The sequence below is a fragment of the Podarcis melisellensis genome, assembly GCF_964234715.1.
Source record: "Podarcis melisellensis genome assembly, chromosome: 12".
NCBI classification, from domain to species: domain Eukaryota; kingdom Metazoa; phylum Chordata; class Lepidosauria; order Squamata; family Lacertidae; genus Podarcis; species Podarcis melisellensis.
Window position 1 is genome coordinate 52,089,095 of NC_138544.1, and position 26,393 is coordinate 52,115,487.

Sequence of the window (26,393 nt, forward strand, 5' to 3'; positions counted from 1 at the left end):
GGCTATATCGTTCCTCAAGCTCGCTGCTTTAAGGGTTTCCGGAAGGTCAAAAAGCAGCGTATAAATTGAAATATTAATGGTTGCATTAATTATTGAGGCAAGAATTCTAGATGCAGCCTGGGAGGGACCATTTGGAGATGCTGGATAAAAGAAGGAAGGTTTCAAGTAAAGGAAAGAGAGAGGGGTTGCGGAAGAGTCTACATGGGAATCCAGTGAGAAATCAAGGGCTTGCTTGGCATGGGGAGTACATTCAGAAAGGTTGAGCTGCTGAGTGTCTCAAAAGCAAGTGATGATGATGATGATAATTTATTATTTATACCCCGCCCATCTGGCTGGGTTTCCCCAGCCACTCTGGGCGGCTTCCAACAAAGTATTAAAATACAGTGGTCTGTTAAACATTAAAAGCTTCCCTAAAGAGGGCTGCCTTCAGATGTCTTCTAAAAGTCAGACAGTTGTTTATTTCCTTGACATCTGGTGGGAGGGCATTCCACAGGGCGGGCGCCACCACCAAGAAGGCCCTCTGCCTGGTTCCCTGTAACCTGGCTTCTCGCAGTGAGGGAACAGCCAGAAGGCCCTCAGTGCTGGACCTCAGTGTCCGGGCAGAAGGATGTGGGTGGAGACGCTCCTTCAGGTATACTGGGCCGAGGCCGTTTAGGGCTTTAAAGGTCAGCACCAACACTTTGAATTGTGCTCGGAAACGTACTGGGAGCCAATGTAGATCTTTTAAGAAGAGAAGATCAGCAGCAGGCAGGCAATTTTTTCAGGAATTTGACCCACCATCACAAATCGTCTCATTGAGGGACCCCAGATTAGCTTCTGGGAAGCCTCGGGGTTTCCTGTTGGTAAAGCACAGTTCCAACCTATGTATGCCGTGACGCTTGCTCTGCATTCTGATAATACAGCTTTGCTTCGTGCTTGCCAACTTCCTTCCTCACTGACAAAACTCAAGCTTCTGAAGCTCTCCCCACTGCCACCCCTTCAGGTTATCGCTTACTTCCAGAAGCAGCATGTTCTAGGATGCTGGGTTTTGGGGGGGATGGGGAACACAGGTGATTCCTAGGAACCAACACAGTTATCTGAACTAGTCAATCAGTGACTCACCTTCATGGGTGGGTATTTGTGGTAAGGAGCTGCCCCTGTCGCGAACTCAATTGCCGTGATTCCAAAACTCCAGATGTCCGCCTTGAAATCATAACCTCTCACCTAGAAAGTGAAGAGACGGTTAACAAGGCATTTCTTTCCAGTTCACCTACATAGGCCTCCAGGCTTTTCCTGCATTCTTGGTCACAAAACTGATCCAACTCCATACTAATGGTAGATTGGAATCATACCTAGAAGCTCTGCTCAGCTCTGCTATCACGAAGCAGAGATAATCCATATCCCAAGAAAGACGTTTCTTTTCTGGCAATGAGTTGTTGCCAGGCATCTTATCCAGAACACTGAGTTTCTTTCCCAACGGCAGAGAAAAGACACTGCGTATTCTCTACACTTTAAGAGTTTTGGCCAAACGGGAGGAATTAACTGCCCCTGGACTCGTCGAAAAATTGACATCTTTGCAAATGCCATAGGAGTGTGTTGCTTCACTAACTCAGCATTGCTCTGGAAGGAAAAAGCTATTTCTTCCACTAAAAGAGTGGCGGCTTCATATTGTACTATGCAGCTGGAATGGGCAGGCAGGGGGAGGGGAAGGGAGAGAGAGAACTGTCCCAAATATAGGGAAACGATCCCAGATTCTTCTGAAGAAATATTAACGCAGCACCTTCAATGAGCTTCGTATAATAGTAATAATTTATTTAATTTATTTATTATTTATACCCCGCCCATCTGGCTGGGTTTTCCCAGCCACTCTGGGCAGCTTCCAACAAAGCATTAAAATGCAGTAATTCATCTGATATTAAAAACTTCCCGAAACAGGGCTGCATTCAGATGTCTTCTAAAAGTCAGATAGTTGTTAATTTCTTTGACATCTGATGGGAGGGTGCTCTACAGGGCAGGTGACACTACCGAGAAGGCCCTCCGCCTGGTTCCCCGTAACTTGGCTTCTTGCAGTGAGGGAACTGCCAGAAGGCCCTCGGTGCTGGATCTCAGTGTCTGGGCTGAACGATGGCGGTGGAGACACTCCTTCAGATATACAGCACCAAGACCGTTAAGGGCTTTAAAGGTCAGCACCAACACTTTGAATTGTGCTCGGAAACGTATCGTATGCGCTTTATCATCTTTATTTCTTTTATTCTCCTAGCTAGCAAGACCAGTGGTCAGGGATGATGGGAACTGTAGTCCAAAAGCATCTGGAGACCCAAGTTTGGGAAACACTGATCTCGTTCGACCCCCTGCAACGCAGGAACATACAGTTGCCCCATATGGGGACCGAACCTGCAACCTTGGTGTTTTCAGCACCACGCTCCAGCCAACTGAGCTATCCACTTGTCTGCCAAAAGTCCTTAAGCAGAAGTTGCAGATCAATCATTCTGAACAAGGCTTTTCCCTTTTCCTCCCTACCTGCTCCATGACTTCAGGTGCCATCCAGCAAGGAGTGCCCACAAAGGTTTTCCTCACTTTGTTGCGGGTGATGTCGCCACCAGTGGCTAAAAAAGCACTCACACCAAAATCTGAAATGTTGAAAAAGAATTAAGTTTTAAGGAGGAGTTTCTGAATGACACACGGACACACAGCACCCCTTGGCCATTTGCACTGCGTGCTTCCCAGCTGTCGCCCCACTTGATCTGCGAATGGGGCAGAAGAAAATCACAAGTGCTGAGAAGTTACCCAGTTGTTAAGTTTGTCAAGCCAAGCGTGGCTGGGCCAGGGAACAAATTCATGTCTTTGCTTTAGCCGCATAGTATTGCTATCTGCTCTCAGACAGTAGTCTGGTCTGAAGGGAAATGTGGCAACTTGCACACCTATGATAATAACGTAGGAAGCCAAAACAAACAAACAACCTCTTTTATTGCACTGGCACCCAGCTAAAGAAGTACCATAGAGTGAACAAGCCACCAACAGATTTAGGAGACAGGAAGGATCCACTTTTATGAATTTCAAGGTAGCCAAGATTTGTGATTCAAGCAAGCATTTTAAAACGTATCAGATGTCAAGAACATAAGAAGAACCCTTACTGGATCAGGCCATGCAAATCATTATCAGTTGCAAGAAAAAACACAACAGATTACACACATTACACAGTGTGAGATGGAGGGAAACCCACCACTTGTGAGTTTAGGAGAATTCAGCTTTGTCAAACAAAGGTTTTGTTTTTAAAAAAAGGGGGGGAGGTTTCCATACCTTATGATTCCGGAGACAGGATTGGAAATATATTGACAATGCCTGAATGAATTATCAAGAGCTGAAGGGCTTGCTGTAAATGCTTTCCAGTGGACAGGGATTGGATTTCAGCACCCAGCACATCCAATGAACAATTGGAACGCAAGTATGCCAGAGCATTCCCACTGATTCTGATACGTTGCTGAGTGAACTCTCCTTCATTGGAGGTGTTTAAGCAGAAGTTGGATGGCCACCTGTCATGGATGCTTTAGTTGAGATTCCTGCATTTCAGGGGGTTGGACTTGATGACCCCTGGGGGTCCCTTCCAATGCTACAATTCCATGCGTGCTGCTGCTTAGGTAATAGTGTGCGTGCACAAACACTCACCACACACTCATCCACACAAAGGAGGCATCAACAGGCTTGGGGGGGGTAGGGGATGCCAAGATCTTCAGAAGTACAAAAACATACTTGGAGCTCCACAAAGCAGCCTAATGAGAACTGGCCATGCTTAGCGGCCACAGTATGATGACTGAATGGCTGGGGTGAGGGGGGCAGAAATCAGAACAGAGCAGCTGGAATCCTGAAGAGAGAGCACTTTGCACTGCAACATTTTGTTGCAGCCCCCATCCAAAATCCCTATCAGAAGCAGTAGGGGGGAAGTTTGTGAGCTTGCATGTTTGCAGAGGTGGCAAAAATTCAAGGCTTTTACTCGGTGAAAGCAGGATCTGTTGGGGCACATAGTACCAACAGCCCTAGCAATAATGCCAGGACCCTACAGATCCTCAGATCCCACCCCCAGAAACCCCACATCATCCGATCACAAGATTTATGAAGCTTCTATTGTTTCTAAGAACAAAGAGAGGGGGAGGAGTCAGATATCTTGTTCCGAGACAAATCTGCCTTGCATGGAATGCATGCATTTTAAGCAGCCACACATCACAACTGAAGCATACTAATTACCCTGTCATACTTCTTTACAGCCAGTTGCAGGATGAAAGAGAGGGCAGGTTTTACAAAGTATTTCCAAACCAAGGGGAAGTGCGGCAGAATACTGCGGTGTCACTCACCTTCAGCCGCAAAGGAGAGGGTGTAACCCAGGAAGTGGGTCCTCTCAGCCCCGGCAGGCGATGCGGGGACTTCCTGTGCGGAAATGAAGCTGGCCAGAGTCAGGCCTTTCCCCTTGACCTTGCTAGGCAGATTCTCTCTCTGATTTAGGCCAAGTTCTGCCTGAGCCACTAAAAAGCTAACACACTACATTATGAACCCCTAATTGGGGTTCCACATTTCTGTTCACTCCCCAAGGAGAACTGCAGCCTTCTGTTCATGGAGCTACAATGGTAAATGCCATAAAATCAGCCATGAGAAGCCCATCATTGTAATGTTAAAAGAAAAAGGGGAAACGCCAGAGGTTCACCAGCGACATTTGCAGCTCCTCAGCTCTCTAGATGCCCACTCCCAAATCTACCATACAAAGTTCTCGTCGTTTAGCAGACGTCTCACCACAACAAATGGATTTGCTGTTGTGGATGCTACAAGCAAAACTGTCAAGGAGAGAAGTCGATGCTTTGCAGAGAATCCCCCCCTCAATTAAGTATTATGCAAGAAGTCTTTTTATAGGAAATAATTAACTCACTTCTCCCTGAAGTGTGGACTTGCATTTACAGGGACGTCTTCAATGCAGAAGAGTTTCCTAATATTTGCACATTTAGACTGTCTAAACGTAAGATCACTTTGACAGCACAAGTAATCAACTTTTATTCCAGGGGGAGGAAACATACAATTTAAAACTGTTCGTCTCGAATGCCTGAGTATGGTGGAGACAGCTTGTCAATCCAGTAACTCGCAGGAACAAAGGAAGCTAACTTACACAGAGTCAGACTATTGGCCCATCCAGATCAGGACCACCTACACTGACAGGCTACTCCTCTCCAGGGTTTCAGGCAGCAGACATTCCCATCCTTACCTGGGGTATACTGGCTTTTGAAATGCCACCGAGAAGGACAATCTGTTGCAAAAGCAATATATCCTTGGAAAAGAGCTGAAGAAACTCAATCTGTAGAAGATTGGGCAGTTCCAAGAGTAGAAGTCGTATTTTACATTGTCGGATGCTTTTTTTCTGTTGAAGTTGCCTGGTGCTGTCTTTGCACAAGGCAGCTTTCTACGTTTACGTAGCCCCTCTCGGAGAGCCTGCCAGGAGTGGAATCTTGTGCATTCTTTATTTCTGGGGATCCACAGATGTCTTTCAACCATGATAGTCAATGGGAATTCACGGGCTGTGGGTCTTGAAGGCAGTAGCAAGATACCAGCATCTTATGATCTTTGTCCTAAGCGTTTTGTCAAGGGATGGGAAATCAAGTTGCAGACTAGAGTCCATTCCCCATCAAGGAGAGCTTAGCTTACGTTCTACAGCTAATCTTCGGCCTACCACTCCTTTAGACCCCCAGGTATGTAGCCAAGAGGCTGAATGAACTTGCTTCGCTCTGAATTAAAATATCCCATCACAAACAGTAACTCTGGAAAACCTAAGGGTTGTGTTCAAATCCTCTGCAGAGACACATGCAATATGGTGCCTGCCACATTCACATCTTTAAACTGAAGGATGCTCTGAAATAGGAATGGGGAACCTCTGGCCCTCCAGAGGTTGCCTCAGCACCCCTGTCTATTGGCTATGTTTGCTGGGATGATGGGAGTTGGAGCCCTAACAACCTCTGGAGGTCTGCAGAGGTTGGATGGCCATCTGTCACTGATGATTCAGCTGAGCTTTCTCCATTGCAGGGGGTCAGACTAGATGACCCTTGGGATTCCTTCCAATCCTACAATTCTATGATTCCATAATCCTACACTAACCCCCTCACCTGCCCTTCGTGTGAACAAGCCTATAACTATACTTAGTTCCATAGTTTTGTGCATTCAGACAGAAACACAATTCATGCTAAATGAATTTTGCAATCAGTATGAACAAATGTCCATACTCTTTACTCTATTTTTTATTTTTTTTTACTGCAGACATACATTATCTTTGCAGCCATGAAATGCAAATAAATAAATAATTCAAAAATGGGGGAGAAAGGGAGAAAAATAACCAGGACTGAATTCTGTGGCTTTTCTGAGCTTAGGCTCTATTGTGGCACTCGCACAGCTGTTTAATCCAACACAAACAGACCCTTCAGTAGGTTCCGCCTTTATCCAAATACAACATGAATGGGGCACATGACTGTTTTAGATAAGATTATCAAAGGACGCAGGTAAGGACAGGGTTATTAACTCTCAACACAAAGACCCTTCTGGGGCATAGGCAATAGATTTCCGGTCAAAGCATCATTAAGGATTCAGGAGGTTGCTTAAAAGGCAAATCTAGTTGCTTGTACAATCATTTTGATATTGAGATGATCTCACACGGCTAAGTGATTCTGGAAGAGGATGAAACAAAGAGGCAGGCAGCCTTAATTTATACTGCAGCCAGTGCCCACTGAGTGTAAATTGATAAACCTCTGCAGATAAAAGGCGGGGGGGGGGGGAGCAAAACGCCCGCATTCAGAAGAATCCTTGAAAGAGCTCTGTTGTAATAAACCACAGAAGGTCCATAGATTGGGGGATCAAAGAGGTGCAAGACAAAGCATTGGTTCATACGCACCCCCCAAAATCCCTGCAATGAGAGGAGCCTTCCTTTTCTTTACTGGAATTCTACGGAGAAGAGGACCTCTCACCCAAATCTTTCAACACTGGAAACCAGGCAATGCAATAAAGTTTTTGGGACCAGCTCTTTTTCATTTCTCTTCTCCTTGCCTCACTATCTTGCCTCCCAAGCCAATGTTTACTGGCAAGAACACAAAGAAAACTCTTGCCAGACAAGGTGAGCAAAAGGGGACCCAAGGAAGGAGACATCTGACCCAGGCAGCGTAGACAGAGTAGGGGAAGGCTAACAGCGAGGGTCTTCCTCTGACAAAACTGGGCGGACCCAAACTGCTCTTGACAAGGCTTCCTAGACAAGAGCAGAATCGGACAGCAAGCAAGCCACTTCAGATTTTGCAGTTCAAGGGTGTGACGGCACAGCAAGAGTGGGAAATCGTTTTCAGTCTGAGGGCCACACTCCCTTCCGCGGAGCCTTCCGGGGGCCACATCCCAGTGGTGGGCAGGGCTATGGGGAAAGTGGGCGCAGCAGCAAATTTTCATTGTTACCCTAACATGGTAGCAGTGGCGTAGCGTGGGTTGTCGGCACCCGGGGCAAGGCAAGTAATTTGCGCCCCCTAACCCGTGGATTTTAGCAGGGGGCAGAGAGCTGCGAGTGCGAGCGCGCCCCCCCAGATGTTGCGCCCGGTGCAGCCGGACCCCCCTGCACCCCCCATGCTACGCCACTGCATGGTAGGCTAGTTTCTACATACATTCAACACACCTCTCTGTACCCTTCATCCAGGAGAGTAAGGGGCATTACTGAAGTTCAAGGACACATTCCAGCCAGGGGAAAAGATCTGAGGTGTAAAGCACAGCCTGTGTGGGGCACAGCCTGGGGAGACTTCCCAAGGGCCGGATAGAGGCAATGGAGGGCCACATTCAGATTCCAGGTCTAGAGGCTCCCTACCCCTGGTTCACCCTAACAAAGCTGCTCCACGCCCGCCTTTGACAACCAACTCTTGGGGTGGGAGGGGCTGATGCAATGCCCTTAAGGGTTGGGCATGATGTGTTCACACCCCACTGACTCCCCATGTTGGAGGGGGAACCTATGGCACATTGTTTCCCCCTTCCCCCCATGCCATGGTCTTCAGGGTCATAGAATCATAGAGCTGGAAGGGACCCCCAGGGCTTTTAAGCTGTTCTTATTATATTTTGTACATCGCATTGGGAAATACGTGGAAGGCGATTAACAACCAATTAATTATAGTGGAGCTACAAGTTAAGAGTTGGAAGGGACCCTGAGAGTCATCTAGTCCAACCCTCTGCAAAGCAGGAATCTCAGCTAAAGCATTCATGACAGATGGCCATCCAACCTCTGCTTGAAAACCTCCAAGGAAGGAGAGTCCACAACCTCCCAGGGGAGTCCATTCCACTATCGAACTGCTCCTACTGTCAGAAAGTTATTCCTGATGTTTATTTGGAATCTCCTTTTTTGTAACTTGAAGCCATTGGTTCGTGTCCTACCCTCCAGAGCAGGAGAAAACAAGCTTGTTCCCTCTTCCATGTCATATTGAAAGATGGTTGTCCTCAAGGTCCTCTCTCTCTGGCATGGAAGCAGAGAGCAAACCACATGGCAAATAATAATAATGATAATTATAATCATAATTATAAAAAGGCTCACCTGCAATCTGGACCGAGCCATCTTCTCCTAGAAGGATGTTTCCAGCTTTCACGTCCCTTTTGAGGAGCGGGAAGAGAAGAGCAAGAGACAAAACAAAAAGATATACACAGTGAGTACAAGCTGTGAAGTGCCCCTCCATTCTCTCCTGCCACACTCTGCTTCATGATCCAAACATTATCTTCTCAATGCAAAAGGCCATTGCTGAGGTTGTAAATATTCAAATTAAAGTTCCAGCCGCAGAGAGAGAGAGACCTAAATTTGGCAAACCTGCGAAAATTATGGAAAGCACATGCAACAAGTTTAATTATCTGATAATTCTGCTTATAGCTCAGCAAATGCAGTGGTACCTCGGGTTAAGAAGATAATTTGTTCCGGAGGTCCGTTCTTAACCTGAAACTATTCTTAACCTGAGGTACCACTTTAGCTAATGGGGCCTCTCACTGCCGCCGCACCGCCTTTGCTTCTGTTCTCATCCTGAAGCAAAGTTCTTAACCCGAGGTACCATTTCTGGGTTAGCAGAGTCTGTAACCTGAAGCGTCTGTAACCCAAGGTACCACTGTACTACTCACCTGATATATATAAAATAAGGTTGCCCTATAGGCATAAAACCACTGACCCCATTTCCCCAGCCCCTTGTAGCTCTGCAGCCCCTTCGGGAGCAAGGAAATATGCCTCCTTCCAAACTTTCACCACCTTCCAAACTTTCATCACCTGGATAGCTGCATCAGAAGCCCTCAGTTGAAAACCATGCTCCAGAGGCCATCCTTTCTCAACTTTGGGTCCCTGGAGGTTGTTGGTCTACAACTCTCATCAGCCCCAGACAGCATAGCCCAATGGTCAGAGGTGACGGGGCATCTGAGGTCCTACCTTTGGGAAAGACTGCTCTAGGTCAAGGGCTACCCAATACAGTGGTACCTCGGGTTACAGACGCTTCAGGTTACAGTCTCTCCTAACCCAGAAATAGTACCTCGGGTTAAGAACTTTGCTTCAGGATGAGAACAGAAATTGCGCTGCGGCGGCGCGGGGCCCCATTAGCTAAAGTGGTACCTCAGTGGTACCTTAACCTCAGGTTAAGAACAGTTTCAGGTTAAGAACAGATCTCCGGAACAAATTAAGTTCTTAACCCAAGGTAACACTGTATAGCGTCATCTAGTTGCTGATAGACTCCAACTCCCATCATTTGTCTCTGCTTCCCTCTCTTAACTGGGGTGTTTTTTCTTCTGAGATCAAGCAGGTATGGCCGTTGGAGCAGAAACCTGTCTTCATGCATGCCTGATGATCATGTATCCATTCGTTCACATTCACAAAAGTTTAATTAATTTTCATAAATACTTTTGCTCCACCTTTAAAAAAATAAAAACCCAAGGCGGCATAGGAAAACAAACAAACAAGTGGAAAGTGCGTAAAATCTACCCCACCAGTCAAACACACCTTAGGATTAAATATACAAGCAACCATGACATTCATTTGATTTTGATCTGGAATTATGCTGCAAAGCGCAAAAAGCTGGTTTCTTGCAGAACCCTGTCCCCTCCCAACCGCTGAATGCTCCTTTTGTGAGCTCAGCGAAGCCGTCGTACGCAGAAAGAAACAGCTGGTCCAACTTTAGCAACCTGGCAACCTCCAGATGTTTCCAGCTACAACTCCCATCAACTTGCTGGTGGGAAGCATAGCTCCAAACATCTGCAGGGCCCCGGGAAGGTGAGGGCTGGGGTAGTTTGGCGCCATCTCCTGTGACTTCTCCTCTAGCAATCCTGTGCAGTGTTCACCAGGCACATTTTGCACCTGGCTATTGGCCACTTGCGACCATGTGAAGATGCCTGGTGCCTGGATGGTGCCGGATGTCTCCACCAGGGGTCAGCAAACTTTTTCAGCAGGGAGCCGATCCAATGTCTTTGGGGAGGGGGCAGACTTTTTATTTTATTTTTTAAAATGAACAAATACCTATGCACCACAAATAACCCAGAGATGCATTTTAAATAAAAGCACACATTCTACTCATGTAAAAACACGAGGCAGGCCCCACAAATAACCCAGAGATGCATTTTAAATAAAAGGACACATTCTACTCATGTAAAAACACGCTGATTCCCAGACCGTCCGCAGGCCGGATTAAGAAGCCAATTGGGCCGGATCTGGCCCCCGGGCCTTAGTTTGCCTACCCATGGTCTCTACCATCTGGAGGTGCCTGCCTGGGAATTATTGGATGTTGAAAAGCAACACATTCTGGTCATTATATTTAATCTATGCAGTCATAATGAATTGCAGGACTAAAAAGTCATATTGAAAAATACAACTTTCAAGCCACCTGGCCCCAAAATCACAACTAGGCATTCCGTTTTAGTGACTGTAATCCTGGTTTAAGGATCCATTTGGCACCTTGTTTATATATCTGAGTTTTTAACACTGATCCCGGGATCCCAAAATGCCTTCTTGCTCATTTGGATGCAAAGCCGATGAAATGTCCAGCCTTCCCACCGTGGGTTTAAAGACGCATTTAAACCGTGGGTTTAAAGAACGCCAAAAGAACTTCCAGAACTTGCAGCAAAACTCCCTGTGTACAAATTAAACGACGCAAACCACACTCCAACGAGCTTTTTTTTTAATAAAAAACACATGGACCAGCTTGCTTAATATTACACAGAAGGAAACTTCATTGTATCTCTTTGTCCGCGGCCCATCTATTTACTTCCAGCAAGTGCCAAAGAGTAGCAAAAGCTTTTGTCCTCAGAATAATGGCTCTATTATTTGTTTTCATTTTGTTTCATAACCCAGGGAGAGGGGGAGAGCTTGGTTCCTCTCCAGAACAAAAGGGAATTTCCATTGAACGCTTCAGAATTCTTGAGGGAGCACCAGTGATGTCCCAGCTCACCACAAATCTTCCCTAAGAGGTGAAGACACCCATCTTCAAAATTTTGGAACCACTATTCGCTTTTTTCCCAGCATGGCATACTGGCTGCAGGGGTTGTTCTTAACACTGGTACAATTTATCAGAACCATTTTTAAATGTTGCTTAATGGTGTGTTGACTTTTATCATCTGCTCTGCTGTTTTACTTTATTATTATTATTCTTTCTAACAGTTTATTTCATGTTTTCCCGCATCGTAACAAACAACTTTTGGTCTTCTTATTGCAGATGGGTTTTGTTTTGCTTTTCATGATGTGTAAACGACGCTTACAGTATGAGAGACGGTGTGCAAAGATTTTAATGAGGAAATTGAGCCGGACCTAACTAATGGCTTTGTTTGAGCTCCAGAATATGAGACCAGAAGTCACAAAGCACCGTCTCTCTCTCTCTCCTTTAGAAATTCCCTAAGACATAAGACGAGTCAGGTAGGTAGCTGTGTTGGTCTGACGCAGTAAATATATATATATATATATATAAAATAAAAATTGTCCAGTAGCACCTTAGAGACCAACTAAATTTGTCCTGGGTATAAGCTTTCATGTGCATGCACACTTCTTCAGATACACACACAACTTATTTTTGTGCATGGGCATATGTGTGTGTATCTGAAGAAGTGTGCATGCACACGGAAGCTTATACCCAGGACAAACTTAGTTGGTCTCTAAGGTGCTACTGGACAATTTTTTAATTTTTATATATATTTTGACTGCGTCAGACCAACCCGGCTGCCTATCTGACTCTAGAACCATGGAAGGCACCACATTGAAGCGCATGAAGTGAAAGTCCATCAACCTCCCAAAGAAACTTGCACTGGTACAGACTGATATCTCCTTTCTGACTAATTGCAAGAACCTGGACATTATACCTAAGGGTCTTAGAATTAAGAACCCTCTACGATCCACCTATCCTAGGTATCTGAAGAAGTGTGCATGCACACGAAAGCTTATACCCAGGACAAACTTAGTTGGTCTCTAAGGTGCTACTGGACCATTTTTTTTATTTTTTAATATATTTTGACATAAGAAGAGTGTGCTGGATCAGGCTAGCAGGCAACTTAGTCCAGTATCCTGTTCTCACAGCGGTCAATCGGAGGTCTAAGTGAAGATGTTCGCAAGCAGGGCCTAAGCACAAGAACACACTCCCCTCCTGCTGTTTCCGGCAACTGGTGTTCAATAAAAACCCATGTATTCAGCTATAGCCATACCCAAATCAGACTGCAACCAACCCACTCCACACTTCCAATAAAACCCATTTACTTGTTTTCTCCTCTAATCTTGGGGGGGAACAGGGAGAGTGCACTTAGATTCACCAAAAGCACAACACAAATGCAGGACGTCAGTTTTCTTTTTCTTTTTTAATGCTATTTATAGACCAAGGAGAGATAATATGTTCCGCTGCATTCTTAATGGCTGAGTAATTGGCCCCCTCCGACTCCAAACATTACTGCCAAAGTAGCAAAAGCTTGTTAGGCTCTTTCCAATTACAGTAAACCTAGACATACGCCATCCATCTTTTCTGCGCATTGTCTGAGCGCTTAGTACAAATGCACGGCTGTCAAAGTGGGCTAGAGTCATCTGGGCATAATGGCTAATGTATCTGAACTGTAAGCTATAAATTTCCAATGGCCTAACTTTTAATTTGGCCAGAGGAAACGATGCCAAGAATCTATACACCGAAACACACGTTAATTACCGTTGTGTGTGAGAGAGAGCATGCTCCTAACATGCTGGGCTGACTATCAGAATATCCGGTTGCACTTCTGTGTGACCACGAGACAGAACTCTGGATGGACATTAGAGCAGACTTGATATATTTTTAATATAAAATTTATTAGAAAAATGCAAAAGATTATTGTCAAATATTTGTTGTTGTTGTTCAAACAAAAACAATCCAGAGGCAGAACAGAGAGAGGGGGAAAACAAAAAAGAAAGAAAGAGAAAGAGATAAAGAAAAAGGAACTGCAAAGGAATTAAAAGAAAGAAAGTGGAAAAGAGAGAAAAAGAGAGAAAAATGAGAGATAAGTTAAGCATAGAACTTCCGATTCTTCATCTGCCCACTATTTATAAACATTATTCACTTCATCCACTCCACTATGACACCTAATAAAGCCACTTTCTATAAACAATTATCTTCAGTTCTCAAATCCAAATGTCACTATTTCTTTTCCAGTCTCTGAGTGGTTTCTAACCTTTAGTAAATGTTAACAATGAATTTCTCTTATTAAGCATGTCAATTTCGCCACCCCTGAAGCAGATGTGATTCTTGACGGCAGGGGTCACTAGTGGCAGGAGCAGCCCTGCCACCCCAATGGCGCCTGCATGCGCACCCTTTTGCTTTGCCCCACATAACTGAAGGGCAGCCATTTATTCCCATGAGCAACAGGAAAGAGCTGCACCTGGGGCAATGTTACAGTGGAGCCAACCATCCAGTTGAACATTGGCTTCCATGCCAGACATCCTTTGCCTCTGCACATATCCAACCCAAGAGCAACTAATTCTTCACCACACTGATGGGAGATGGAGTCTCGAGTGGCTGGGGAAACCCAATCAGGTGGGCAGGGTACAAATAATAAAACTAATAATAAAAATTTTATTATATCTAGAGCAGGCATATCCAAAGTCCATTTTGGGGGCCTGATCCAGCCCACCGGTCCCTTATTTTTTTCTTTTAAAGATATTTATTGAAGTTTCAAAAGTTATTAAAAAAAAAAACAGTAATAAAAACAAAACAAACACAAAAAATAAAAAATATAAAAAACAAAATACAAAACTAAAAACTATTTAAAAACAAGTAAAGTTTCGTTCCCTTATTTTCTTATAACTTACTTCCCCGACCTCCTCATACCTCCCCTTTCTGTATTCCAATTTCTAATTATTAATTCAACAAATCCTCTCCCTTAATTTTCATTTAATTTTTAAGCTTTCTTTTCGTTTTACTTAATCATTACAGCTGATAAACCCCTTAATTTTCTAAACCATCATTTTACAGCCCGCCGGTCCCTTAATCTGGCCCCCTGCGGCAGTTTATTTCCTGGGATAAAATAAAAAAAAGGAAAAGGTTAACAACTTTGGTTGGCCCTTTGGTCAGCTCTCACAGCCCTCTTTGAAAAATCTGGCCCTCTTTGAAAAAAGCTTGGACACCACTGATCTAGAGGAAACCACATGAGCGAGCCTTGCGCTGAGGGTCTCAGCAGATGGCTTTCACATCACCTGCCATTGCAACTGGAAGTGCCAGGGATTGAACCTGCGACCTTCTGAATGAACTGCTCTCACTCTGAGCCATAGCTGTCAACTTTCAGATTTGAAAATAAGGGATCAGCAGCCTCACCTGTCCCGGGGACAGTCTATGGGATATCGAACAATCCGGGATAGCAGCGGGAAACAGTGCTGGAATAAGGGAATTTCCCGCAAAAAAAGGGAAGGTTGACAGCTATGCTCTGAGCTATGGTCTTTCCACAGTCAAAGAGCCAACTGGGTTAGCCTTATCCATAGTTAAGGTCGGTGCCAACGCAGCCCTTATCTGTGAGGTTAAGGCCAAGGGGAGGGTGGAAATCCACTCCCCAAGACAAGAGGGGGCTAGACTCAAATAACCCCATGAACCCTTAAATCCCTTCATCGTGGTTAACAGCATGTGCCTGCAGCAGCCCCTACATTTCACAAAGGCTGTTAACCGGCAACAAGTTTCAATCAGTTTTAAGCTCTGGAGGCCTTGAAGCAGCACTAATAATAATAATAATAATAATAATAATAATAATAATAAATTTTATTTATACCCCGGGCAAAACTGGGTTCAGAGCAGCTAACATCAAATATATAACATATTACCATAAAATCAAGCAACCAATTAAAAAACATCCTAAAATCAAATCAGAATCAAAGTGAAATCTAATCAGATGGCAACCCGCAAATTAGGGATGGGGACCTTAAATGCTCACCAGGCCTAACTGTTTATACTGATCTTATATGAGCCTGTGAGAAAAGTGGGGGCACTTTCATGCAAGTTCTTATAAGGAGAAAGGGGGAGCCAGACTGGACCCCGGCCAAAGGCCTGGCGGAACAGCTCCGTCTTGCAGGCCCTGCGGAAAGATGTCAGAGACCAAGAGGAGAGGAGAAACCGGGTTCCACATTCTTATGCCAACCTCCCCACTAATCTTTTCTCCTGACCTCCTTGTTCCCACTGGATTTCTCCTCTAAACTCCTCTGAAGCAAAAACCATCTGATGCCGGAAAGAGGATGGGGAAAAGAAAAGAATCGCACAGGAGACAATGGTTAACACAAGAGTTGCAGGCCTTGATAGTCTCCATAGCAATTCTGTGGAGAATGAATTTTCCTCTTCTTCAAAATTAAAAACACGCACACTCCCAACTGCAGCATCTGTGAGCAATCTTGTCAAAGCATTACTCAGGATCCCAGAAATATGAGTAGGCATCCAACAGGGGAAGAGCCGCGTTCTGTTCCTACGCTTCCGGGGGCCTTGACCAATCTTTTGAGGAATCAAATATTACAGCTGACATTTTTCCAATTTTGCACAGCTCAGATTTGGAATTTCTGACATGCAAGGAGGAGAGACTGGAGAAAGGAGCGCATTTAAGCAGTGGGAAAATATATATCCCTGCAGGGCTCTTTGGGGGAAAGGGAAGGTTTTTTTAAAAAAAACACACACCAAACAATTAAAATAGTATGCACAAATGTCAACACTTTACAACGACAGGAAACTTCATAGAGCAGAATGGAGAGAGAATCGCAATGTCTTGAATTACTCAGATTCTGAAAACAATATTCTCAGGAGGTGTACGTATGCAGTCAGGAAAAGTTTTCCTCTGTCTTCCCTGGGATCACCAGGGATAGCCAGACTTAGGGAAAATATAAAACAGAAAACCAGCCCTGTGGGATCAGAACACAGGCCAGCACACAGGGCTGGCAATGCTCCCTGCCTCAAAACCTGCAAAGCTGCTGAGCTGGGTGGGCCAATTGGTCTGACTCTGTGGAAGGCAACATCCTCTGTGCCACTCTGGGAATCTCCAAAGCAGAGCAAGGTGGAAGCAGCCACCCCTAGTGGTCTTCAGCACCCATTAGGCAGAAATATGTTGCCTCTGTCCAAACAGGGCACAAAGCAACTGTACCTAATCCCAATCCTTTCCAACGAAGCACATGAGCTGGTGATTGCTGCCATGCCTTATGAAGAACACGAAAGCAAGAAAAACACAAGCTTGCAGTCTCCTACAGCCACACATGTTGATGATGGGCTGCATCTCCCATTGCCAGGGCTGGGTGTGCCCAGTGATAGAAACTCATGATATATAAGCTAGGCACCAAATGGCTCATTAAACCAGGGTTACAGTCACCAAGGGAGATGGGTGGCGCTGTGGTCTAAATCACAGAGCCTAGGGCTTGCCGATCAGAAGGTTGGCGGTTCGAATCCCTGCAACAGGGTGAGCTCCTGTTGCTCGGTCCCAGCTCCTGCCCACCTAGCAGTTCGAAAGCACATCAAAGTCCAAGTAGATAAATACATACCACTCCAGTGGGAAGGTAGGCAGCATTTCCGTGCACTGCTCTGGTTTGCCAGAAGCGGATTAGTCATGCTGGCCACCTGACCCGCAAGCTGTCTGCGGACAAATGCCAGCTCCCTCAGCCTATAGAGTGAGATGAGCGTGCAACCTCAGAGTCGTCCGCGACTGGACCTAATGGTCAGGGGTAGCTTTACCTTTTACAGTCACCAAAATGCCTAGTTGCCATTTTGGGGCCAGGCGGCTTGAAAGTCATATTATTGAACACAAATTTTTGATTCCTGAGATTTGTTCTGATTGTGCAGATAAAATACCACAGATAGAATTCGACAGGGTGTGTTGCTGGTGTGTGAAAACAGGCAAGATCCAAGGATCCCCAGACACACACCTCCAGGTGACGGAGACATCCAGTGCCATCCTGGCGCCTGGCCATGTTCACTTGGTCGCAAGCGGCTGATAGCCGGGTGCAAAATGCGCTTGAAACCTAGCAAATTTCAAACACTGGGTGCACCACCAAGGAATGTGTGAAACTGTCCCTCCATGTGAGCCATTTCTAGAGCGGAGAGGCTGTTTCACCGCCAAGCACAGCTGGATCCAAGCTACCAAAACACAGTTGTAGGACAACGTGGGGGAGCTGTGGCCCTCCAGGTGTTGCTGGGCTACAGCTTCTGCCGTGCCTAGACATTGGCCATGCTGCATTGAACCAACCGCACCAGGAGTCCAACAACATCTGGGGCAGCCACAGGATCTCCCTCCTCTGCTGCAAGAGATTTAGGCCCTGAGTCTACGTTTGCTCACTTTCAATGGTACCCCGGTCAGCTTTCAGAATGTCCCAAGCAAACCTTTATATTTCAGCCATGTCGACCGACTTTAGAGTGCACCTGTGTGCAGCCCCAACAATCCGGCATACCAAAAAGGAAAACCTCCCGAAGCTAAGATGCATTTTTGAAAAACAAAAACAACAACACACATAGTATTATTGCTTCCTCTCCAAGCTTGTCAAAATATTCAGTTACACAAGAGCTGATCATAAGCTCAAAGGCATCCAGGAGAGAGAGAGAGAGAGAGAGAGAGAGAGAGAGAGAGAGAGAGAGAGAGAGAGAGAGAGAGAATGAGAGAGAACGAACAAGAACTTCCATCCAGTTAAGCTAACCATGACTGGCTTGTCAGAAAGCTATTTAAAAAAAGAAAAAGCAGCAGCACCTGAAAGGGCTTAAGTTTCAAACTCTGCCCAGTAACTTCCCAGCAGCTCTCCCATTTGCTTTGGTTACAGATTATAGAGGATCATCCATCAAGCAACTGGACACATGGTAATCCATGAACAAATGCAAAGACAAGTCAAGTGTCCAGAATTGGGAGTGGTGCAAAATATTTAACACATCAACTGACTCTTGTCACTCAGGCCTGGGAGTGGGTCTCCTTTTCCCCCTCCTTAGTCACAGAACACACTCCGTGGCCTTCAAAGCCTCTGGGATTAACCGCAGTGCAACACACCTATGGCACACCAGGGCAACCTTTGAAGACCGTGGAGGAGTTTGCAGGTGGTACAAAGTGTATTACCTGGATGCTCAACAGGGATTGCTCACCTGCAGCACTTTACACAGGAATATAGGGCGCTGCCTTAATCTGAGCCAGACCTTTGGGCCACCTAGGTCAGGACTGCTTACACTGGCTGGCAGCAGTTCTTTGGGGTTTCAAGCAGTGAGTTTTTCCCAGTCCTACCCGGAAATACTGGGGATTGAACCTAGAACTTCCAGCATGCATGGCAGCTTCCCAACTGGGCTGTCTTCCACAGCAAACAAAAGTTCCCAAGCCAAATCTCCCCTAAACCCTTGCCAAAGAAGCTTGGGGGAAATGTTGCTAATGGCAAGAAGCCCAGTGTTAAGGAAGAGAGAAGTCACTTGCATCAGATGGTGGGTAATTCTCCCTTATCCTGTTTAGGGCTGGGCAATATATCAATATACCATCCAAAACCAGTTTGAAGTCCATATTTGTGATTGATTTCATAGTTTTTGACCTGGCGATATATCGTGAATCACGATGTGTTTGGGGCTGGGCGATATATCATCCAAAAAACAGTTTCAAGTCCATATCATGATACTGGTTTCATAAATTTTGAATGGATAATATAGTGTGAATCATGGGGTGTGGGTGTGTTCTGCAAAAATCACAATGTTGGGGAAACCATGAAGCCAGCCAATGCCTTTACATAGCTCCATCCTTATTTCAGACATTGCAACGTATCCATATACTGCAATGTTTAGCTGCTGATATATCGAGATGTTAAGGTCCGTATAGTAAAAGCTATGGTTTTCCCAGTAGTGATGTATGGAAGTGAGAGCTGGACCATAAAGAAGGCAGATCGCCAAAGAATTGATGCTTTTGAATTATGGTGCTGGAGGAGACTCTTGAGAGTCCCATGGACTGCAAGAAGATCAAACCTCTCCATTCTGAAGGAAATCAGCACTGAGTGCTCACTGGAAGGACAGATCCTGAAGCTGAGGCTCCAATACTTTGGCCACCTCATGAGAAGAGAAGACTCCCTGGAAAAGACCCTGATGTTGGGAAAGATGGAGGGCACAAGGAGAAGGGGACGACAGAGGACGAAATGGTTGGATAGTGTCTTCGAAGCTACAAACATGAGTCTGACCAAACTGCGGGAGGCAGTGGAAGACAGAAGTGCCTGGCGTGCTCTGGTCCATGGGGTCACGAAGAGTCGGACACGACTAAACGACTAAACAACAGCAACAAAATATCGAGATGTTGAAAACCAGATATCGCCCAGCCCTACTTTATCTCAGATGTGGGGAACTGAACTGGACCAATTGGCCAGGTCCTTGATTCACCCACCCACCGAAGGCCAATTTGGCAGTTGAATGGAAGCAACTGCAAGCCTTTTTGAAGTCCACTTGCAGGTGTGGCTGGAATCCAAACTGTACCTGAAAGTGAACTTCAAAGGAGCTCACAGCAATCCCCCTTAAAGATGCCCCTGATGGACTTGCTGACAGTGCCAATCAGTTGGCTGCAACTGACAGTGAGCTTGCAAAGAAACGATGGGGTGCACGCTTTAAGCTCCTAGTCGTTCCGTTGTAGCCACGTCCTTGCCTGCTCAAAATCTGTTGTTGGGTTAGGGGCAGGTGGCCACGGTTTGGGGAAAACAACCTGGTGGGCCAGTTGGACCCAGACTAGGCCTAATTACACCCACAGGCCCAGCAAGATTTAACTGATTAAATTTGAGGCCGCTCTGAACTTTTACGCATTATTTCATTTGCTGCTGCAGTTTTTGTTGTTGTTCTCTTTTAAATTGAATTACTTTTATTGTGAAAGTCATATGCTATTCTTTGTGACGTGAACCGCCTTGAGAAGGCCAAATAGCCCTCAAACCCAGCAAACAAATACCTAAATCCCTCCACCCCCTTTTTTTAAATACCCTGAACTCCTGTAGGAGGCCCAGCAAGTAACTAGCTAATGCAAGATGCTATAAAGTGTACTGGGTCCTACCTTTAAGCTTGTAGTAGGTAAAATTTATACTTCTCCTGCCCTTAAAGGCTTGAGGGAGGATAGTGAAACCAGTACATTTTTTAAGGGTAAAAAAAAAGCAAATATGGCTTAATCTTTGAAAATGTTAAGACAAGAAAGCCACATGTAGCCATTTACTCCATAAACTTATATTAAAAGAAAGGAGAGTGTTTAAATTAACACTCATCTGCAGAGTCTAATGTCTCTCTCTGTCCCTCCCTCTCTCACACAAACACGTCAGGTTCCTGCCAATGCACTCCTTTAACAGCTTGACCTGTTCTTCCCACCGTCTCCTCTCAAAACATACGATAACTAAGGGGGAAGGCAGCCTCCACTCCAGAAAGACACTCCCTTCTCACTCCGCCAATAAGCTGGCTGCCAAATTTGGTCAGATGTACTAAAGGCATTTGTCCTGCCTCCACGCCATGGCTCTAATGGTACTGGGCTGCTTTTCGGCTAAAGGTGTGAGCTATGACTCAGGCCTTCCGCTGCACAGGCCCCGAACAATCGTTTTATTGTGCTAACTTGGATAAGCTGCTTGGAGCTTATTTCTTCCACAAAGTCTTGAAACTCCTCTTCCGATTCAGCTCCACCTCTAAGCAGGCAAACAGATGCACCCCAAGAACAACGTCTGTTTGGAGCTGGTCCACAAGAAAAAAAATGTCTCTATACGGTGACAGATGTCTTTGGAGGCACCCGTGCATTGAAAACTTAACACATAAACCTGGCAAGCGTGGATGCAATTGGCAGTACTTCTCAGCATGCAAAAAGCTGGGAGAGGGGGAATCCAGAAATGATCAAAAGAATGGACTGACCAGTGGAAAATGAGAGGGTGGAAACATCTTCAAGTTTCAGAAATGCATTATTTCATAGAATTACCGGTATTTTGCAATGCAGGCTGTAGTCAATGGTGGAAAAGGCTGTTGCTAAGTGGGGAACCACTGCCAGCCAGTGTAGACAGTGCTGAGCTTGATGGACCAGTTCAGCATTTTGTTTTATTTTTTAAAAGCAGAGACAATATTAATAAAAATAAGCCTTCAAACCTCAGTAGGGAAGTGTATGAGTGCAGTAAATGGCTGGATATTTTTCGCTCTATAAGACGCACCAGACCACAAGACGCACCTAGTTTTTGGAGGAGGAAAACAAGAAAAAAAATATTCTGAATCTCAGAAGTCAGAACAGCAAGAGGGATCGCTGCGCAGTGAAAGCAGCAATCCCTCTTGCTGTTCTGGCTTCTGGGATAGCTGTGCAGCCTGCATTCGCTCCATAAGACACACACACATTTCCCCTTACTTTTTAGGAGGGAAAAAGTGAGTCTTATAGAGCAAAAAATAAGGTAATTCAAGACCAACAACAAGCAAACGCAAAATGTGTCAGAAGTGCTAAAGTAGGTGCAATGCACAGGGGCACTCCCAAACACTGGGTCCTGTATTCAAATTGTGACTCAGGCTTGCAAGGCGGTTCTAGAAAGAGAGTGTGTCAAGTTTGCCTCTGCCACTGCTCTTAACATGTCAGATGAAAACAAATATGACCTGCCTCACACACACAAAAGGAACAGACTGGGAGGCACGTTGATGCCACAAGAAGCACGATATAAAACAGCAAGTTATAAATGCAGTAAGAGATCCACCTGTGGATTTGTCCGTTTTTATGCAGGTATTCCAGTCCTTCCAGCACCTCCTTCAGGATCGTGGCTATCACGGGTTCATCCAGCACTCCGCTCTTGTGTTCTCCTTTTGCCACAATGTGCTTAATAACATCCAGAACAGACCCTATATGGAAGGGAAGAAATGTGTTAGTAAAATTGGGGGCAGCGCTTGATTACACCACCAGTTATCTCAAGATATTCATCCTCTCATTTGCATCCAGCTTCATGCGGTTGATAGGGAATGGGTGACTCGTAAGCCACCTAATGATATTTGCACCTCGCTCAATGAATGCTCTTGAACGCCTTTCAATGGGCTTACTTCTTTGTGCCCAGCACTCAGAGACAGAAAGCCCCCACGGAACATAGTTCCTGCACAGCTGCCAGTTTGCATTGGCAAGTCCTGTTAAGTTACTTGTCTCATGGCTCAGTTCTAGAACATCAGTGAAACCAGAGTTCAAGGAAGCTTTACCTGCAGTTTGGTGTAATTTCTGAACAGATGAACAGCTTGCAGTTAGCTGGGAAGCCAGATTCAGAAACCATGTAGGCTGGCAAACTGTGGCCTGTGCCAAGTGTGGTTTGTTCTGTTCAAACATTCTGCCAAGCCAGTGTTCCTGCCATGGCTCTGCCTCCCAATTATTGAATGCTGAATGCAGAAATGGCTGAGAAGAAAGGCAAACAAGCAGCTCCAAACCATGATCTGCCTGTTATATGTGGTCAAACCATGGTTTGGGTGCTGAACGATGGGAGTATACAAACTACTGCTTGCTATATTTTTGCCTGCATTTGGACATTAGAGTTTAACTATGGTTTAGCCTTGTAAGTATGATCCCAGCACAGGTGTGCACAAACACCCAAGTGTGAGGGCAAGGATATTAAACTATGGTTTGGACATAATGCTAAACCATAGCTTAGGTTTCCCTTGGACTGTAGTGGCTGGACCACACTATCGAATGAGTAAAAGGAGCAAGGAAAGGCTGTTAGAAAGGAAAGCAGGGGTGGGGAACTTGTGGCTCTCCAGCTATTGTGGGATTCTCAGCTCCCATCAGCTGAATCTAGCACAGCTCATGGGCAGGTATTTTTGGAACTGGGTATCCCACAATACCTGCAGAAGCACCAGTTCTGCAGCCCTTGAAATAAAGAATCTTGCATGAGACATTTAAGCAGGTAGAATTAGGGCTGAGCTACCAGTTCTGCCCAGCACCTCCCATCTCTCCCTCTCTCTTTTTCTCTCTCTCTCTTTCACTTGAATGCAACTTATGTGACGATGCTACTAAATCAAAGTGTCGGCAACAGTAATTTGTGGAAAGGATTTAGGAAATCCAGCCACCATCCCCAAAGTGTGCCAAGAGCTGGTCCTAATCTAGCTTTTAATATATATATATTTGAAAAGGTCAATAAAAAACCTTAGGGTGCTTATAGGCCTCAGATATCGCAGCAGCAATTTAATTTGGAATAAAAGTTACAGAGAGTTCATTGTGCTTAGCATGGGGATTAACGTCACACGGTGGGGGAGACTGCCTGCCCAGGCTTGTTTCAGGGAGTTTCAAAAGCCTAGAATCCTTAAGACTTACCCCCTTTGAAAATTAAGTTTAAACAGTATTTATTTTGGATTGCTGATTAATCCAGAATGACAGTTAGCACCACTAAGACCCGATAAACGTGTATGCAGGAAGGAGAGGTGGCTCAGTCTGGAACCAACCCAGCCTCCTCCTAAACTTTCTACCCTGAGGTGATTTTTTCCTACCTCCTTTTGACTGCTGAGGAATTCCTGCATATCCTTAACCAAAACCCAGAGCACCACATAGCATTACAGTGGTACCTCTGGTTGCGAATGGGATCTGTTCTGGAGTCCCGTTCGCCACCTGAAAGGAATGCAACCTATGTCTGTGCGTCTGCGGGTCGTGATTCACCGCTTCTGCGCATGCGTGTGACGTCATTTTGCGCATCTGCACATGCGGCGAAACCCGAAAGTAACCCTTTCCGGTACGTCTGGGTCGCAGCGGGATGCAACCTGAAAAGATGTAACCTGAAGCAAACGTAACATGAGGTATGACTGTATAGGCTTTGCACTGAGGTTGCGTGTACACACACACACAACTTTTAAAACACGTCTGAAGCACATTATTTCCCTCCCAGAATTCTGGGCACTGTAGTTTGCCCCTCACGGCAACTATAATTCCCAGCAACTCTTAACAAACCACAGTGCCCTGAATTATTTGGGTGTGAGGAAATGTGCGTCAAAGGTATGGCATAGACAAGACTGCTTTAGTGCTTTCACATAAGCACCCACCCACACCCTTGACCCCCCCCCCAAGCGTTCATCAGTGGCTCAGGACTGTGGCAAGACTACCACACGGTGCTGCTAACTGACCCAAGAAAACTGCCTGACTTGCTCCTGTGCTTTTCACTTTGCAGAATGTTTTAAAATCAGTGAGCTGAAACAGCAAGAAACCACCTTTTTTAAAAAAAACACAAGGGGGGGGTTGTTTCTGCTGATTGTCCAGACCTATTTTATTTCTTAATTTTATTTGCAATACTTATGTGTTAATCCAACAACCAGTTTCTGGGCTGAGTACTGTATTCTTAGACATAACTACAGTGGTGCCTTGCAAGACGAAAAGAATCCGTTCCGCGAGTCTCTTCATCTTGCGGTTTTTTCGTCTTGTGAAGCAAGCCCATTAGCGGCTTAGCGGATCAGCTGATAAGCGGCTTAGCGGATCAGCTGTTAAGCGGCTTAGCGGATCAGCTGTTAAGCGGCTTAGCGGATCAGCTGTTAAGCGGCTTAGCGGATCAGCTGTTAAGAGGCTTAGCGGGTCAGCTGTTAAGTGGCTTAGTGGATCAGCTGATAAGCGGCTTGGGAAAAAGGGGGGAGGGGAAAAACCCCACAGGAACTCGCAAGACATTTTCGTCTTGCGAAGCAAGCCCATAGGAAATTCGTTTTGCGAAGCGCCTCCAAAACGGAAAACTCTTTCGTCTAGCGGGTTTTCCGTCTTGCGAGGCATTCGTCTTGCGGGGCACCACTGTAGTAGTAACACAAACAAACCATATTTTCTCCCTTCCTACACTTTCTTCTTGGAAAATATATTCCTCCTGCTGAGGGAACAGGGATATATGGGAGAACACTGTATTTAAGCAGGAAAACTCCAGCTAATGCCTTGCTTGGGAGAAGGCTCTGAAATCACCCCATACTTAGAATGACCAACAGCTCCTCAAGTTGGTGAGCTAGGAGCAGCCTGGTATAATGAACTATGCTGGGTTTGGAGCAGCAAGATCTGGGTACAAATTCTTGTCCAGTCATGAAGGTCAGCAGGGGGCACTGGGCTAAATCACTACTTCTAAGCCCAACCTGCCTCCCAGGATGGTCAAGAGGATAAATACAGTGGTGCCTCGCAAGACGAAAATGATCCGTTCCGCGAGTCTCTTCGTCTTGCGTTTTTTCGTCTTGCGAAGCAAGCCAATTAGCGGCTTAGCGTATTAGCGCTATTAGCGGCTTAGTGGATCAGCTGATAAGCGGCTTAGCGGCTTAGCGGATCAGCTGATAAGCGGCTTAGCGGGCTTAGCGGATCAGCTGTTAAGAGGCTTAGTGGCTTAGCAGATCAGCTGATAAGCGGCTTAGTGGGCTTAGAGGATCAGCTGTTAAGAGGCTTAGCGGCTTAGCAGATCAGCTGATAAGCGGCTTAGCGGCTCAGCTGATAAGCGGCTTAGCGGATCAGCTGATAAGCGGCTTAGCAGCTTGAGAAAAAGGGGGGGGAAAGGGAAAAAAACCTGCAGGAACTTGCAAGACATTTTCGTCTTGCGAAGCAAGCCCATAGGAAATTCATTTTGCGAAGCACCTCCAAAACGGAAAACCCTTTCGTCTAGCGGGTTTTCCGTCTTGCGAGGCATTCGTCTTGCGGGGCACCACTGTATGGGATAATCCCCACGTGTGCCACATTGAACTTCCTGAAGGAGGAAGAGGGTTCAAGTGCACCACTATCCACCTGCACTAGTTGTCCCCAATCCAATGCCCTCCAGGTCCTATAGGACTACAACCCCCATCAGCCTCGTTGACCATGCTCTTGATTGTTTTGGCTGTGCTTTTTCTGAATCTTTAGCAACTCTGCAAAACATCTTAAGCCGCTCTGAGTGTGTAGATCAAGGGCAGCCAACAAATGTAGGACTACAACTCCCATAAGCACCAGCCAGCACTGCCCAATGGTCAAGGTCAAAACAAAAAAAATTCCTTCCAGTAGCACCTTAAAGACCAACTAAGTTAGTT

The 26,393-nt window shown here is 45.6% G+C and overlaps 1 protein-coding gene across 3 annotated transcripts in view; it reads right to left on the minus strand.

The window, feature by feature from the left end:
• Positions 1 to 26,393, minus strand: part of OXSR1 (oxidative stress responsive kinase 1) — an 87,514-nt gene that overhangs the window by 17,819 nt on the left and 43,302 nt on the right. For all 3 annotated transcript variants that reach the window (XM_081882477.1, XM_081882478.1, XM_081882476.1), the window contains exons 4-7: positions 22,118 to 22,259; positions 8,555 to 8,610; positions 2,500 to 2,609; positions 1,102 to 1,203 (exon numbers count right to left, since the gene is read on the minus strand). In XM_081882477.1, the coding sequence (XP_081738603.1) occupies positions 1,102 to 1,203; positions 2,500 to 2,609; positions 8,555 to 8,610; positions 22,118 to 22,259 (410 nt within the window). The remainder of the gene's footprint in view (positions 1 to 1,101; positions 1,204 to 2,499; positions 2,610 to 8,554; positions 8,611 to 22,117; positions 22,260 to 26,393) is intronic.